This window comes from Solanum dulcamara, chromosome 4 (genome assembly GCF_947179165.1).
Source record: "Solanum dulcamara chromosome 4, daSolDulc1.2, whole genome shotgun sequence".
Classification (NCBI taxonomy): domain Eukaryota; kingdom Viridiplantae; phylum Streptophyta; class Magnoliopsida; order Solanales; family Solanaceae; genus Solanum; species Solanum dulcamara.
The window spans coordinates 18,998,397-19,014,007 of NC_077240.1; the positions used below are offsets into that span (position 1 = coordinate 18,998,397).

The 15,611-nt window shown below is 34.3% G+C and overlaps 1 protein-coding gene across 5 annotated transcripts; it reads right to left on the bottom strand.

The window, feature by feature from the left end:
* Positions 1-7,211: 7,211 nt before the first annotated feature.
* LOC129886782 (uncharacterized) lies at positions 7,212-12,691 on the bottom strand. 5 transcript variants are annotated; one of them, XM_055961626.1, is made up of 12 exons: positions 12,224-12,691; positions 10,539-11,098; positions 10,367-10,456; positions 10,026-10,265; positions 9,315-9,536; positions 8,948-9,239; positions 8,551-8,867; positions 8,326-8,435; positions 8,140-8,240; positions 7,948-8,024; positions 7,766-7,859; positions 7,212-7,669 (listed from the first exon to the last, which is right to left on the bottom strand). In XM_055961626.1, the coding sequence occupies exons 1-11, from the start codon at positions 12,489-12,491 to the stop codon at positions 7,767-7,769; spliced, it is 2,370 nt and encodes a 789-aa protein (XP_055817601.1). In that variant the 5' UTR covers positions 12,492-12,691; the 3' UTR covers positions 7,212-7,669; position 7,766. The 5 variants fall into 5 exon arrangements, with proteins under 5 accessions (XP_055817601.1, XP_055817598.1, XP_055817597.1 ...); XM_055961623.1 differs by having other exon boundaries at positions 7,212-7,563; positions 8,140-8,246; XM_055961622.1 differs by having other exon boundaries at positions 8,140-8,246.
* Positions 12,692-15,611: the final 2,920 nt, after the last annotated feature.

Here is a 15,611-nt window from a genome sequence, read left to right on the forward strand (position 1 = left end):
CAAAATAAGTATAATTTACATGCATATAATCATCCATATTAATACGTAATTATGGTTGTCTAGTTTTAGATTTAGAAGAACTACCACCAAATTTAATTTTTCCGGTTAAAACATTAGCAACACTACCCAAAATTAATTTTTTACCTTTCTAGAAATATTTTTGTCTCCAAAATTCATACTAAAATTTTACAAATATTCAAATTAAATATAACACAAAAATTAAACACAAACAAATAAATAAGTAAACTAGTGAAGACTAAATAAGTGGACTATTAAAATTTTACAAATATGCAAATTAAATATATTATGTAAATTAAACACAAACAAATAAATAAGTAAATTAATAAAGACTAAATTGATGATCTTGAAGCTTGAAGCTTGAAGATGCTCCAAATAATCCACCAAAATTTTCCAATTAATATAATTTAAGAACACTTAATAAAGTATTTTTTTAGTAATAAAACTTGAAAGAGTTGAGAGTAGTGTAAAAAAATTATAAAGAGTGTGTGTGTGTGTGTGTGTGGGGGGGGTTATAGTTAAAAAATATGACCTAATTGTATTTTTTTTATATAAACTTTAGGTATTATAAAAAATTGGGGGATAGGGGGGTGTTTAGGGGGCTGATGGGGTGATATAGCAGTTGGGGTAGGCCCTCCCAGCGGCTATATAACAGCTAAATTATAAATAAAAAAATAATTTTTCTAGCGGAAATTTTGGACCGGTACACCCACGCCCACTCATCCCGAACCCCCTACCCCTACCGAAACTTATCGTACTGGAACGGAATCGGACCCGGACCAAGATGGACCGGTACCGATACTGGTAAGTTCCGATTCCACTACCACCCTTAATACTGATAGAATTTTGAGAATCACTAAAAAAGATTATGTTTATTTAAATATTTAAGTTGTTAATTTATTGTGACTTATAGTATATTTAACGTAATTTTCAAATATATAACTGATTAAAAAAAGCAAGACAAATAAATTGAAACAAAGAAAGTACTAAATACACCTACCTGCTTCTACCCGAAACGAACCCCACATTTTGAGTAAATCACCCTTGGCTGCAAGCGCACATATAGTCAGGGGCGGATCTATGTATGGTCGTGGGGTGCCACTGAACCCGGTGACCTCAGTTGAAATTATGTTTTTATGTGTATATATATATATATAGGATATCTTATAAAAATAACATTTGCCACCTAGAGATCAAATGTGGCGCATGGTGCCATTGGTTACTGTTGTATTTCTTTCCTCGAGATCGATTCCCCATATGCTTAAATTGTTGGTACCATTCTAAGCTGCATTTTTTTTCTTTTGTAAAAATGAATTCCAACAAGGATTCGAACCCATATATGATCCTTCTATGCTAACATGTTGTAAAACTTTTTAATTTGTATTTTGTTAACTTTTTTTTCTTTTTTATTTTAAGCATAAATATTACTCTTTTCATCTCAATTTGTATGACACACTTTATTTTTTATATTATCCCCCAAAAATATTATTTTTCTATAATTAAAAATAACTTTAGTTTGTAATTCTTATTTTATCTTTAATAAAATAAGTTATAGTCACACAAATGACTAAGGTTAGTTTGAGACCTTCTCTTCCAAAATTACTCTTTTTGTTAAAATTTTGAAAACTCGACTTCAAGTTTCTCTTACTCTTTAATTTGTTCTATTATTGAAACCATTTGAATGCATATGAAAAAACAAATAGTTTAAACAATGAAAATTTAAATTGTATCGAAAATTTAAACTTACGAAATAAATTATATGTTCTATTAAAGGACGTCATGAAAGTTATACTGAAATCTTATATAATTTCGTTGGTCTTTTTAGATTTTTATTGTTGTGAGTCAAAACTTTAACATGAAACTTTGTTTCTGTTACTGAAATTATGCAAGTAAATTTTTCTCAACCACTTTCTATTAGGTTTCTTACATAGAGCTTAAGGTATTAATGAATATAAATAATTATGTCATCATTGAGTGTATTTAGAATATGAAAATTCACTGTGTGCAATCATAAAGAATATTATTATTAGTTTTTTTTTTCTTTGCGCCAAATTATCATAATTTATTTATTTATTTGATTCATTTGTATTTATAAATTGAAAAGATGAATAACCGAACTGAAGTCCCAAGTTACTATTTTAAAGGCGATATATCACCCACAATCTTCAAATCCTGGATCTACCTCTCCATATCGTCCAAGAATTGTTTGCTTATAGCCCTCTTATTAGATATATTGTAAAAATATATACTTATATTAGTACTAAATGCTAAGTAGCAATTGAAAATGGATTTTCTTTTTCCCCCTTAATTATAGCCTAGTTAGTCAAACATCTGAAAAACCAAAAGAAAAATATGTTTTTGAGTAATAACGGAAGTTTTTAAGAAGCTGAAAAAGTAACTTAATCCCAAATGCATTATTAGAGCATTGGTTTAGTACAAATCACTGCTTTTACATTAACATACTTATTAAATTGATTAGCCAAACAATTACTCTCCAAAAGTATTATTTTTTTTCAAAATCAGCAAAAAGTTTGAGGCAAACTAGCTATCAATTTTCACCAGTTGGACTTGGTATACCCTCTTGGGTCAATATTTCCTTGCACGCTTTCTGAAATTCAAACTTTGATGTTTTTTTGCTTGACTAAACGTAGTATATTTAAGCTTCAACAGTCATGAATCATGATCTTGATTGATCTACAAAAAAAGTCATGGAGTAGTTGTCCTCTTTCTGCTTCCCACTAGACACGGCAACACTTCCAAGTCCAGTCAAGATTCAAAAGAAAAGAGGAGTAATACAGCACAACTGCATCTTTTGTCAGTACTACTGAGTCATTCTTCTAGGTAGGTTCCTAATTACCAAATATTGGGGGCAAACAAGTAGAGTTCCAAGTCAAAAGGGCAACAATTTTTTTTAAAACAACACTAATTGTGGATGATATCAAAGAGGTAAAAGCGTAATTTGCCATGCGTCTTATCCCACACGCCGTTGACACAAAAGTAAGTCGCATGGTGACAGGCGCCTTATAAGGCACACTGTCATCTGAGCTTTGCAGTGGTGAAGTGACATTCTCTAATGTAGCAAATCCTCTAACCCACCCACCCCAACTGACCTCCAGTTTTTCTTTTTTCCATTAAATTAATTGTTTTTTTCTTCTTAATAAAGAAGATTTCTATATTTATGTTTGTGGTTGGAAGGTTTTGCGGGATTCTATTTTACTATCTGTTTTCTATATTTACTCTCTGTTTTCTATATTATAGAGAGAGGTGAATACTAGTTTTCCAAATTTAAATAATTACTATTCATACTCTCTATTTCACTTTTTCATTATTTTTATATATTTTTTTTATTAGGTAAGGTTTACTTTTGTAATTATTTTTCAAATCTAATATAACATTTAAAAATATATTATTGACAAGTATATTAGTTTCATTCCGAATTAATAATTTTTTTACTTTATTTCTTTTTTAAAAAAACTTCACTTTAAATGTGTAATTTTAAATTATTAAATATTATTTATATTATATAAGACGATTAAATAAGTCTTTAATAATTATAATTATTTTCCAATGTAATAAAATATCTAAAAATATAATTATTGACAAGTCTACTACTTATCCTAATTAATAATTTTTCTACTTTTTTCTTTTAATTTTCGTTCAAAATGAAATAGGGATAGTAAATTTTAGTACACGAAATAAATTTTGCGATGATATAATATTTATTAGGTAATTGTGTTTCATCAATGATTTCACTTTGATTTGAATAGTCCATTAATATGTATAATATATAATATTTGCTTGCAATTTATGTTATTTAGAAATTTAGAATAAAATTAATTTTATATTAAATGAAGAATTTGAAAAGAACAAAATTTTATATTACATAAAGACTATATAGGGTGGTTATTTGAAAAAAGAATAAAGGATTTATATTATGAAATAAGAAAATAAAAATAAAATAGAAATAATAATATAATATTGAGGAGAGAAAAAAAAAATCCTTTTTAGAGAATAAAATAGAGAATTGAATTTGAATTGGTTGTCTGCAAATATTCTCTATTTTCTATATTTAGAGAGTAAAATAGAGAGTGGATTGGAGATCCGCTCAATCATATCACTCTAGCATATTATATTTTACTCTCTCTATTTTAAAATAGTTGTCTAACTTAATTGTTTTTTTTATTTAATTACAATGATTATATATTCAATGTAATATTACAAATAGAATTTAAAGAGAATAGTAGGAACGCAATTTTATTCTTATCTTATGAAAGTAAAAAGACTATGTCCGAGAGACTTTTAGTACACGTGAAGTATATTAAAATTAATAAAAAAAGAAATACAGTAGTAAAAAAGCATAAAATTTTATATTACATTAGACTAAATTAATTTAATATTTAACATTTTAATATTCAAAAACTATAAATTGCAATTCTCATTTACTTGTCAAATATTTTCAAATTTAATTTTCACTTTTACTTGTTATTTTTGACAAAATCAAGAAAGTATAATTTTTTTTCTTTCTATTATACCCTCAATTTATTTATATTGAGTTATTGTCAGTAAAAAATATAATAAGTAAATATGTTTAGGATCCTATCAATTAATAAGCGTAAAATGATAAGCACATAATAATAATAATAATAATAATAATAATAATAATAATATTTTTTTTAATAAATGTGCTAAATTTAAATTTGACAAGTAAATCTGACCGAAAGATAATGAAATAATACAGCATACTTAAGTTATCCGCCGAATCGCTATTTCACTTTCATTTTCTAACTGCCCATATATCTTAGCTAGACTGTTTTCTCACTAAATTAAAAAAGACAATGAAAGCTTGAGCTATTGAATTTTCATCTTTAATTTTCTACATACAGCTACATATATTATAATTTCAAATTTCAGATTTTTTTTCTTTCTCAAAAATGGATGTTAGACTTATTAATTCAATCTTCAAAACTAGCTAATGACCTGTGATTGTTTAAAACTATATAGAGAAGAGAGTAACAACAATCCATTTTCATTTAATGCCTTTTTTCCCTTTTTCTTTTAATTATTTATGTTTGTTATTATTAAAAAATAGCAATTAATTTAATGGAAAAAAGAAAACTGGAGGTAAGTTAGTGGGTGGGTTAGAGGATTTGCTGCATTGGAGAATGTCACTTCACCACTGCAAAGCGCAGTGACAGTGCGCCTTATACGACTTGCTTTTTGTATGAGTGACGCCAATAAGTGTGGGCTAAGGCGCATGGCATGTTGCCCTTTTACCGTTTTGGTATCAACCACAATTGTTGTGTCATTTTGAAAATTCTGAAAAATTTTATCCTCCTTTTGGCTTTAGACTCCAAACAAGTATATTCAAATAAGTTTATACAAAGGTCGCACTGCAAAATTAGCTATAGCTAGGAATGGCAATGCGGCAGGATGAATTTAGAGTTATGCGGATCGGAGCAGATGCAAGGCGGGTTGAAGTAATTATCATCAAAATTAATGCAGATGGAACGGATTGCAAGTTTTATGCAGATTTAAGGTATCAAATAGGATCCCGAAGAAAATTAAATCTTTGTAATTAGTAAAAAACAAAAATATAAACTTTTTATATTAAATTTTGACTTTAATTTTAATTTTTTTTAAATTTAAACTAGACAAATGTTAATTAGAATTAATTAGCAATTAAAAAACAATTGTTGAAATATTAATCAGAAACAATTAATTAGTTATTGAGATGATAATTAGCAAAAAATTATGAATTTTATTTTTCATATTAAACTCAATTAAAATGAAAAAAAACATAAAAATTTATGTGGCACAAGTCTATATGACGCGGGGCAGGTTGAAAATAAAAAAAGTTGTTATGCAGGACGGTTTAAAAAATTTGTGGATTGAGCTCAACCCGCCCCACCCCATTGGTATCCCTAGCAATAGCGTTGACCATTACCATCATGTTACTCATTAGAAATCCTGCTCTTAATGTATATGTATGTATCCAAATGTAGGGTCGCTCTCGAAATCACTGTACAAGAATAATGTTTCAAGGCTACCAAATAGGAGAAACCACAACTGGAGTAAGCCTGCAACTGTAACATCAAAATCAGTTAACAAAATGCAATTGCACAAGCAAAGGAAAGCAGCACAAATATCTGGTGCCATTAACTACTAATAATGAGACTTTCGGCACTTCATCACTCTTACCCAGTTTTCATGAACTATCACATTTCTTCGACAGTACTAGTTATAAAACTATCACTTCATCTTAGTATACACTGTACATTGATCCCCTTGACAACCTTTAAAATACGTTTCTTTTTCAAGGGTTAACACCAATTCATAACAGAGCTACTACCATATCAGAGAGCATCCACAGAACAAACGAGAGAAGCACAGTGCAGATCTTAATATTCCCTTGTTCTCGTGCAACACGCTTATAAGAATGAGGTATCTCAATAAAAATCAACTTCAGCACGAGCTGTCAGAAATAAATGTCATGTGATTCGTGCACCAAAATGTACAGCAACTGAAAGAGTAAATATCATTTGGGAGCCAATAGGCATCATATAGGCAATGAAAAAAACTTGCGACAAAAAATAGTTCAAGAGCTGGGAGGATTTGAAGCACCGGAACAACAACATTTTATGCCCAACAATAGGAACTTCATAGCAGCTCAAAATCCAAGGACTACAGCAACAAAACAGAAGCACCAAGAGAACAAGGCACAGAGAATTCACAATTATGGGGTTCGCAAACACACATCAGAAATCAATTTCTTTCTTTCCACTCAAGAACATGTTGTTTTGTAAATTGAGCAATTGACAAACAAATAAATGACTTTCTTCCTTTTGCTTCAGGATTACATTATCTGCCAAGCATATCTAACCGAATACTTATTTTCCCTTCACTGCAATCGTAATCTCGCACCTTCAAAAGCAATGTTGATGATATTCCGGAATACGTGTCAATCCATTAACTAGTATATAATACCAGATACTTTGATCACATAAACAAATCTCTTTTTAACATTGCATTCTATAGCAGTCCAGAAGGTTAAATATGCATTCTATAGCAGTCCAGAAGGTTATAACCTTGTGAGAAGATTCAACAACTGGATATATTGCGGTCAGAAACTATCCTAATAACCCTCAACACAATATATCCAAAGGGATTTAAACCAGATAATAGGTAACTTGCACTTTCATGAACCATGTGCTCTTGAAATAATCATGCAGCATACCTCCTCTATTATTCCAATAAATTCTTACATGGAGATACCATAACAAAATATTGCATGTTTAAACACCAGAGCGTCTGTGTACTCTAAAAAACTCAATTTTCCTTACAGCAGGAAAGGACAGATGTCTCTTTTCCCCATAGTAGAATCCAACATGCTCTGGAGCATTACAACCTAAAACTAAGATACTCTCACCCTATTTATACAATGAGGCTAAATAACAGATCAACTCCAGCTTCTTCTGGTGGGATCCCATTGCATAGGGAGCTTCCAGATATACACATCCAGTTGCAATCTTTTTGTCCAACTCAAATCTGTACCATAAACAAATTTGTGGTGACTAAATGCTCCTCATCTTCAACTGCAGCTCTTATTAGAAGAAACATAAGTATAAACTTCCTAACTGCATCTTCACCACAACTTAACACGGAGAAAGAAATGCTAATTCAGTAAGATACTCAGTACACGAGAACAAAAATCCTATCAAATAACACAAGCTTTAAACATGTGACGTACCTTAGTAATAAGATCCAGAATCACCACTGCCCATATAACCACTACCACCCATGCTACGGCTGGAATAGGCTGATGAGTAAGAGCTACCAGCAACCTGAAAATTTCAATAGAGTCCAACATAAATATGGTGGTCTGCAATCAACACAGAAGCTCTAGACAAATAATCGTCAAATAAAGTATACATCACTGCTACGAGACATGTAATCGCCACCATAATCAGATGAATACATTCCACTGACACCACTGCCATCATAGGAGCCTGTATAACCCCCCAAAAAAAGTTCAGTTATCCAAGTAGAACCCTATAATACCTACTGTAACCAAAAAACAGTTCACATGAGCACCAGATGTTCCAAAAAACACTAAGAACTCACCTCCACCATAGCCTCCTTGACGACTGCCATACATTCCATGAGAATTTTGACCAGAAAGGGAACTCCGGCTGCCACTATATCCAGCATTTGATCTCCCTAGCCTACTGCTATTCAGTAATAGAAAGTCAGTATAACACTTGAATTGCAAGGAAGATAACTATCATCTCAACCGCAAAAGCAGCACACCTGTCACTGTAATCTGCATACTGTGTGCCACTAGCACCACCAAGTTCATAATCCAAACGAGAACGAGAAGGGCGGGCTCCTGCCTCAGCATAGCGGGGAGGAACATCATCCTGACATGTGGACACACTAAATTAGATCTTACATCTTATGTAGATCAAGAATGTTACAAAAATCAAAATATTCCACTGTATTAAGTAACATCTGACACTGACTAAGACTACATACCATTGCACTGTATGGACGTTTTGAGCCCGACATGGAGTCATATTCCCTACCTCGCCCCTCACGATATGCAGGAGGCGGCCTTTCAAACCGCTGTTCATATTCATCATCAACATAAGCTCTCCTTGTCGTTGTGCGAGCAGTACCTCTAGGAAAATCAGAGTATCCCGAGCTACGAGAGGAATAGTCATCCCTGTAGGACACACGTCTGTCAGAAGGAAACCTAGAAGGATAATCCACTGCAGCTCTGCTTCTAGGAGGAGGAATTTCCTCATCTCGAGCATACTCCCTCTTCAAGTTACTCTTTGAATATGAGGGAACTGCAATTCAGTTTGTCATTTAGAAAGGAGGTAGAGTGGAAGCAGCAGAGCAAAACAAAAGTTCAGAACTGATCCCATACCAGGTGGTCTCCTGTCATAGGACCTGCTGGATAGTTGAGCCATAGGTCTGCCCCTAGGGGCCATAACTGGTCGCCTATCCCTCACTGCGACAGGTCGTTTAAAACTACGATCAACAGGGGGAGGAACACGTGTACCAACTCTAGATCCACGAACAGGGAGTCTGCGAGGGACTGGACGACCCCAAGGAGCAGGGGGACCGCGCATCAGCCCACGTCGAGGTCGCAGATCACGTGCACCATATCTCCCTCTTCCCCTCTGAAGTGGTCGTGATAATCTGGCCCTAACTTTAACCTGGAATATACAAATATAAGGAGGCACACACAAGAATGACATGTTCAGATAAGATTAAAGATAAAAAAAAAAGACCTTCTTATCTCCTTCCCCCAACTCTTCATTATTAATGCTTTTGACACAAATAACTGCAGCATCATGACTGTCAAAGGACACAAATCCAAAATCCTTTCTCTTGGCTGAAGGCATATTGCGGGCAAGCTCAATTTTTTCAATCTTGCCATATTGTTTAAGTAAATCTCGCACACGATCCTCATCCCAAGATGCAGAAAGACCATCAATAAAAATTGTTTTAACCTGAAATCAATACACATCGATTGTCGAATAACGAATTGCTGCACTGCAAGATTTACATTATAGCTACAAAGTCATCCGAAGAACACCTTCATGGGAAGAAAAAAACAAACTCACTTAGCTACCCTCTACTCACCCACCCCGACCAAGAAAACCAAGAAAGGCAAAAAAAAAAAAAGAACCTCAGACTGGAACTCAGTTATCCAGTCTAACTGAACTAGCAGTAAATACAATCAGTAGCCTCACCCATATCTCTTTCCTGTTGAAGCATAAGGTACTAGAATAAGAGGGTAGGAAGCAAACCATCAAAGGATAAACTACTTCAGTAACAAGTTCAGAAATAGGTTATACCAAATAGTCCACTGCAAAATGACTAAGCTCCTCCAATAAGCTAAGTGTAACCAACTCCATTTGGAAGATATAGCCAAACTTAGCCGGAGCCATGAGCCACATTGCTCCTCAAAATCAGATAAATGGGTCCGAAGAGCTTACCTGTGCCATAATTTCATCTCCAGGGTCAATGAATGAATCTGCAAAAGAAACCTTTGCAGGCCTATCAACTCCAAACACAATATCTCTCTTCTGTAGACGTTTGAAAGCATCCATGGCCTCTGAGCGTGACGGGAACTCCAAAAAAGCAAAGCCCCGATTCATTCCTTCATTATTAGTGTCTTCAACCAATGTCAAATCCTCAACATTATCAATGCCATAATGCTTCAACTTCTCTTTTAACTGGAGTGAAAGTAAACGTATATCAGACAGCAGTTAAGAAGCTCTTCGAACCTAAGAAGTCGATGTTTAGTGACTATATGAATTTGCTGGTGTCTACTTACAGCTTCTTTTGTCCAAGATTTGCATATGTTGCCCAAGAAAAGGGTATCACTGTCTTGACTGGGGGAAACACCACATTTTTTGCCATTCACCTGGAAGTTGGTATGTTAGGAAACAAGCTTTATCATGTAATGAACATCAGGCGCTCTGATAAGTACAGAATCAAGAGAGTACCACTGGATTTTTCAGCTCAATACAAGCTCGTTTAGCTTGTTCCACTGTTGCAAAACGCAGGAATGCAAATCCTTTGTTCTTCTTTGTCTGAGGATTCATCAAGAGTCTCACTTCTGTTACCTCACCAACTTGACTGAAAATTTTCCTGAGGTCATCCTCAATAGCATCCTTGTCCAAGCCACCAACAAAAATTTCGAATTCCTTCCTCTTAAGTCTTTCTTTAGCAACTTCGTGATGTTCTGCATCCTCAGCTGCGTCAACCATCTCAGCATGCTCCTCACCTGATGCATGCTCATGGTCTTCCTCGCCCTCAATTTCCTCATGCTCTTCAACTTCCTCTTCCTCTTCAACCATATCACCCTCCTCCTCTTCACCATCTTCTCCCTCTTGGGGATCCTCCTCTATTTCATAATCCTCTTCCTGAACATCCTCATGTTCAATTCCTCTCTCATCATAATCAACAGTACCATACTCTTCGGGCTCAAATTCAGGATCATTATCCTCCAAATCTAATCGTTCGCCTTTTTCATACTCATCAACCGACTCTTTCACATCGTCCTCTGCCATCAAAAAATAGCCATCCAGGCCCATGAATAAACTGAAAATAGAAGGGTCTAATCCCTTGATCCATGCAACTTAGATTTATGGTAAATCGTGTAAGCTGTCAACAACTTGAAACTATATAGAGAAATAAAATCGATATCTTGATCAAGAAAATATGCTCCAAAAGAGGCTTGCAACCATGGAAAGGGAAGTACTTCAAAGTAAAGATTCTTATTCCAAGGTCACCAGAGCTTAACCACCCTTGTCACTGTAACCTTCCTTTATAGTTTCTCCTTCATTGAAGAAAAACAACAGTTTGATCTATCTCCAAATTATGAATGAATCCTGAACCTACACTTTCTCTATAGTTTTCTATAATTACAAATTAATTCCAAACCTTTCCCTCATAAAGGTGGAGGAAACAGGTTGCTTTACTGTCATATGCACCTAAAGCTTAAATCTGTAATTCGATTTTCCCGGCAACTATAATACAAATTTAATGAAAAATAAGATAGAAAAAAATATATGTTATAGGAATAAATATCGCTATAAATGGCTAATCATCATGATTCGTTGATTTCCTATTTCATTGCTATCTTCATACAGCTACATGCTCTAACCAAGAATCACTAACACCAAAGCATAATTTGTGAATTGGGACAAACATGCATCAATTAATTCTCAGCAGATCATATCTTGTAATTCATATACAACTCTTCTGTCCTCCCATGGCCATCCTACCTTGGATGGTCTTCTTTTATTAATTCTAGTGTCTGCACCAACTAAACCTCGCCCGGATAGTGAGAACCACACCCATAAAAGCAACTGCCTTTTTGTCCCTATACTACAATAATGTTCAATACTATATTTTTTATAATTTATGAAGTTAACAGAAAAGAGTCCAGATATTATTTGAATTGATTAAGCCACAAGAATTCAAATTACTATAACAGAAAAGATCCCAAATAATTCAATATTCTTCAGTACTTAACTTTTTAAAACTTGATTAACCAACAAGATTTCAAATTACTATGATAATTGCCAACACGTATGATACAAACAAGCTGGTCTTAATCCCAAGCCAGAAATTCATCAACAAAGTTCATATAAACACCAATTTACAAGAAAATAGTAATACTTACTCTTCTCAGCAACAACCCGGTTGTCCACAGATTTCACCGGTTTCTCAGGCTCAGCTTTTTGGCCGGAGTCCGGTTTCTCCGCTTTCAATTCTTGTTTGACCTCCACCTTCTTCTTCTCCTCCACCACCGCAGAAACCTCAACTTTTACCCGTTCATCCGCCGCCCCTACCGGCTGCTTACCCTGTGATTTAGGTGTCCCTCGGGCTGTCCGCCCGCCCCTTTTCGATGCAGATCCTGTCGGCGTCTTCTTTACAGCTTTCGGAGGCATTGTTTCGGAAAATTCACCGGTAGAATTCTAAGAGAACTCTAAAGATTGGATCTTTTGGAACTTCGACGAAATTAAGAATGATCTGAAAGCTTGAGGAATTTGTATTGTCCGTAGAAATATATTTGTGATATCAGAAAATTGAGAGAGAACACACACCGAGAAAGCAGGATTGAGGAACTTTGGAAAACCCTAATTTGCATTAGTATATATAAAAAGGAAAAAAGGAAATCTTATATATATATATATATATATATATATATAAATAAAAGAAAACGCCTGCGTGGCACTCTTGGAATTTAAGAATTTACTTTTATGTTTTTCTCCGTACTCTTAAGTTTTTTTTCCCTGTTTTATCTTTACCTTTAAAGTTGTTGCTTCAACTCTTGCGTTTGTTATTGTTGTGTCCTTTCGGTTGCACCCCTTCGAGACTACTATAAAAACTAGGCAAATTATGTCTCTTGCTGTCTTTCTTCTTCGTCACAAATTTCGTCCCTAATTTCTGTGGAACTTTGCCAATTCCTAATTGGAAGTTCTACTTTAGATCTTCAATAAAAAAACATGAAACCAAAATATAATTTCCTCGTAGTTTTTCCTCCATTTACCACGTCAAAAGAAAAACTAGCACTTACATGGTCTCAGCATTTCTCTCTCATTACTTTACTGAAGTAACAAATTAGAACTTTACTGTCGATATGGAGACGAAACTTGATAATGTCTCTGCTGGTTTGACTGAATGAAAAGGCCTTTGGACAGATTACTGGACTAGATTTAGCAAGTATTGTAAATATACTGATAGTGTGCACATTCATCAGGTGGAGAAAACGTTTGGTGATTTTCTGTTTGCATCACTTCCTGATGAAAGTAGGTGTTGTGGCTACAATTGCACACACAAGTGTACGTAGTTTCTCAAGTAGTAAAACAACTCTTTCAAGCCAGATGTCGAACCCACAGGGACCTTAATGAGGCGAATTATTTCTTTTCAACGAACTACACTAATTGCGATTGTGTGATGGATTTGAGATAATTTGTTAATAATTTTAGATGTAAGAAAATTTTCTACGAATAAAAGCAATGCAGTAGTTACGTATATTAATCATATTACGAGAAATTCCAAGGCTATAGCATAACGTGAAGTCAAACTTACTATTCTTCGATCTCAGTCTCAGATGGTTTATTTAATTACTGATCAAAAAGGGTTATTAATCCAATCATGGTCTCCCGACCTTTAATTGCCTATTTTTTCGTCAACCTAACTACATCGTTGAGCGGGGATATGCATGAAACAATAAAGACGCATTTAAACTATCATCCTTTATTATGAAAAAATGTGGTATATAGATATATGTCACGAGCATCCTATATACGAATCATCCTAGGTTATTCTAGTATAAACACATTCCTTCCATTCTTTGATCTATCTACTTGTACTCTTCTGAATCCAAGGTAGACAACACATATATTCTAATGCTGGCCAAACATTAAAATCATAACCACGAGAATGCAGGAGTAATTAAAATCAATAACCCATCATTAACCAATCTCAAATAACATTAAACCATGACTTTGATTCCAATTTCATGTCTGAAATGAAATGAGTGGACTAGAAATATAGCCCCATATTTTGGGTGCTTAGCTACTCATGTTCAAATGATAGAAACAAGTGCTTAGCTTCATACAAATTAATGAGAACAAGAAAAAGAACCTAAAATTCTTGTGAACTTCTTGCTCTTCCTTCTTTTTCTCCTCCAAAACGCGGTTGCTCCCTCTCTCACAAGCCCTAAAAATCTATTTAAATGCCCTCCTTCAATTATTATCGGACCCAGAACAATAAACAAATAAAAAGTTCTTGGAGCTGCAGTGGCACTAGGCGCCACTATAGCGCCTACAGAGCGTCTCTGAAGTTTTGCTCCTGGCGCGGCGCTCCACTATAGCGCCTGCAGAGCGCATTTCTCTTTCATTTCTCATGCTTCTCTAAACTCCTGCATATACTTGAACACATACCTTAGTGCACACTTAATTGGTATTTCATTCAAAACACATAATTTACCTCCAACATCTTCTCAAAACGCTTATCAAATATGGGCAAACATGGTACATGGGCTCATAAATTTGCCCAAGACCACCACCCCACACCTAGGCTTTTGTTCATCCTCAAATGAACACCTGACTTAGGCATAGACACTGACCCAACATAAACATAAGGTAGTCCATCTCGAATACATAATGAGCACCTAGCTAAGCATGTTCACATCCTCATGACTAGTTCAACACCCCCGAACCTCAAGGACTGACTCTATAACACAACAAACTCATATATATCATTTAGTTGGACATCATATAAATTATCAATCCTTACAATTGAACATGTGCCTCTCACTACAATTGAATCACCCACAAGCACTCAATTAGTATTTTTAACCGTAGTGGGTATATAGCAACAAAGTCACTCACTCTCTCAAACGATTTCATATGCCACACAAAAATTGTCATAGGCTTGCCCTTAGTGTTTTTCTCTACTAATACAAGAATGTAATAGTTTGGGATCACTAGGTCTTCATAGGTTGAAAGGTAGGCTGAAGGGAGTGTAGGAACTATTATCTGGCAACGTTCCTAAGTGCTTCAATACATTACACTTCTCATTTGCTCAACTTCAAACACCCATTTAAGCTCACCCCTCCTTCTTGCTTATCCTTTCTTACTTATTTCAAATACTAATACCCCATTTCATAAGTTTCATATTCTCTTATCCCTTTGCTTCACATTTATCTCTTTTCAAAGCGCTTAGAATTTTAGATCAGATTAATGATTCTAGATAACATAGGGGTAAGCTGCATAATGAGTTTGTTGAAAAAAAACTCAAGCCTCAACAGGACTAACTAGGGATTAAGCATTCAGGTTAGGCACAAAATAAGGGGAAACACAAACAAGGCTATCAAAGAAAGGCCTATTTCATTTTCTAAACTCTACAATCTTCATTTTGTTTCTTATACACACCGGGCAAGTTTTAGCTATCAATATGTATGCACAGAATACATCAAATCCTCACACACACATGGCACATGTACAACTGAAGAATGATAACTACTGATTACCAACTATACAATCATATGAATTAAATAT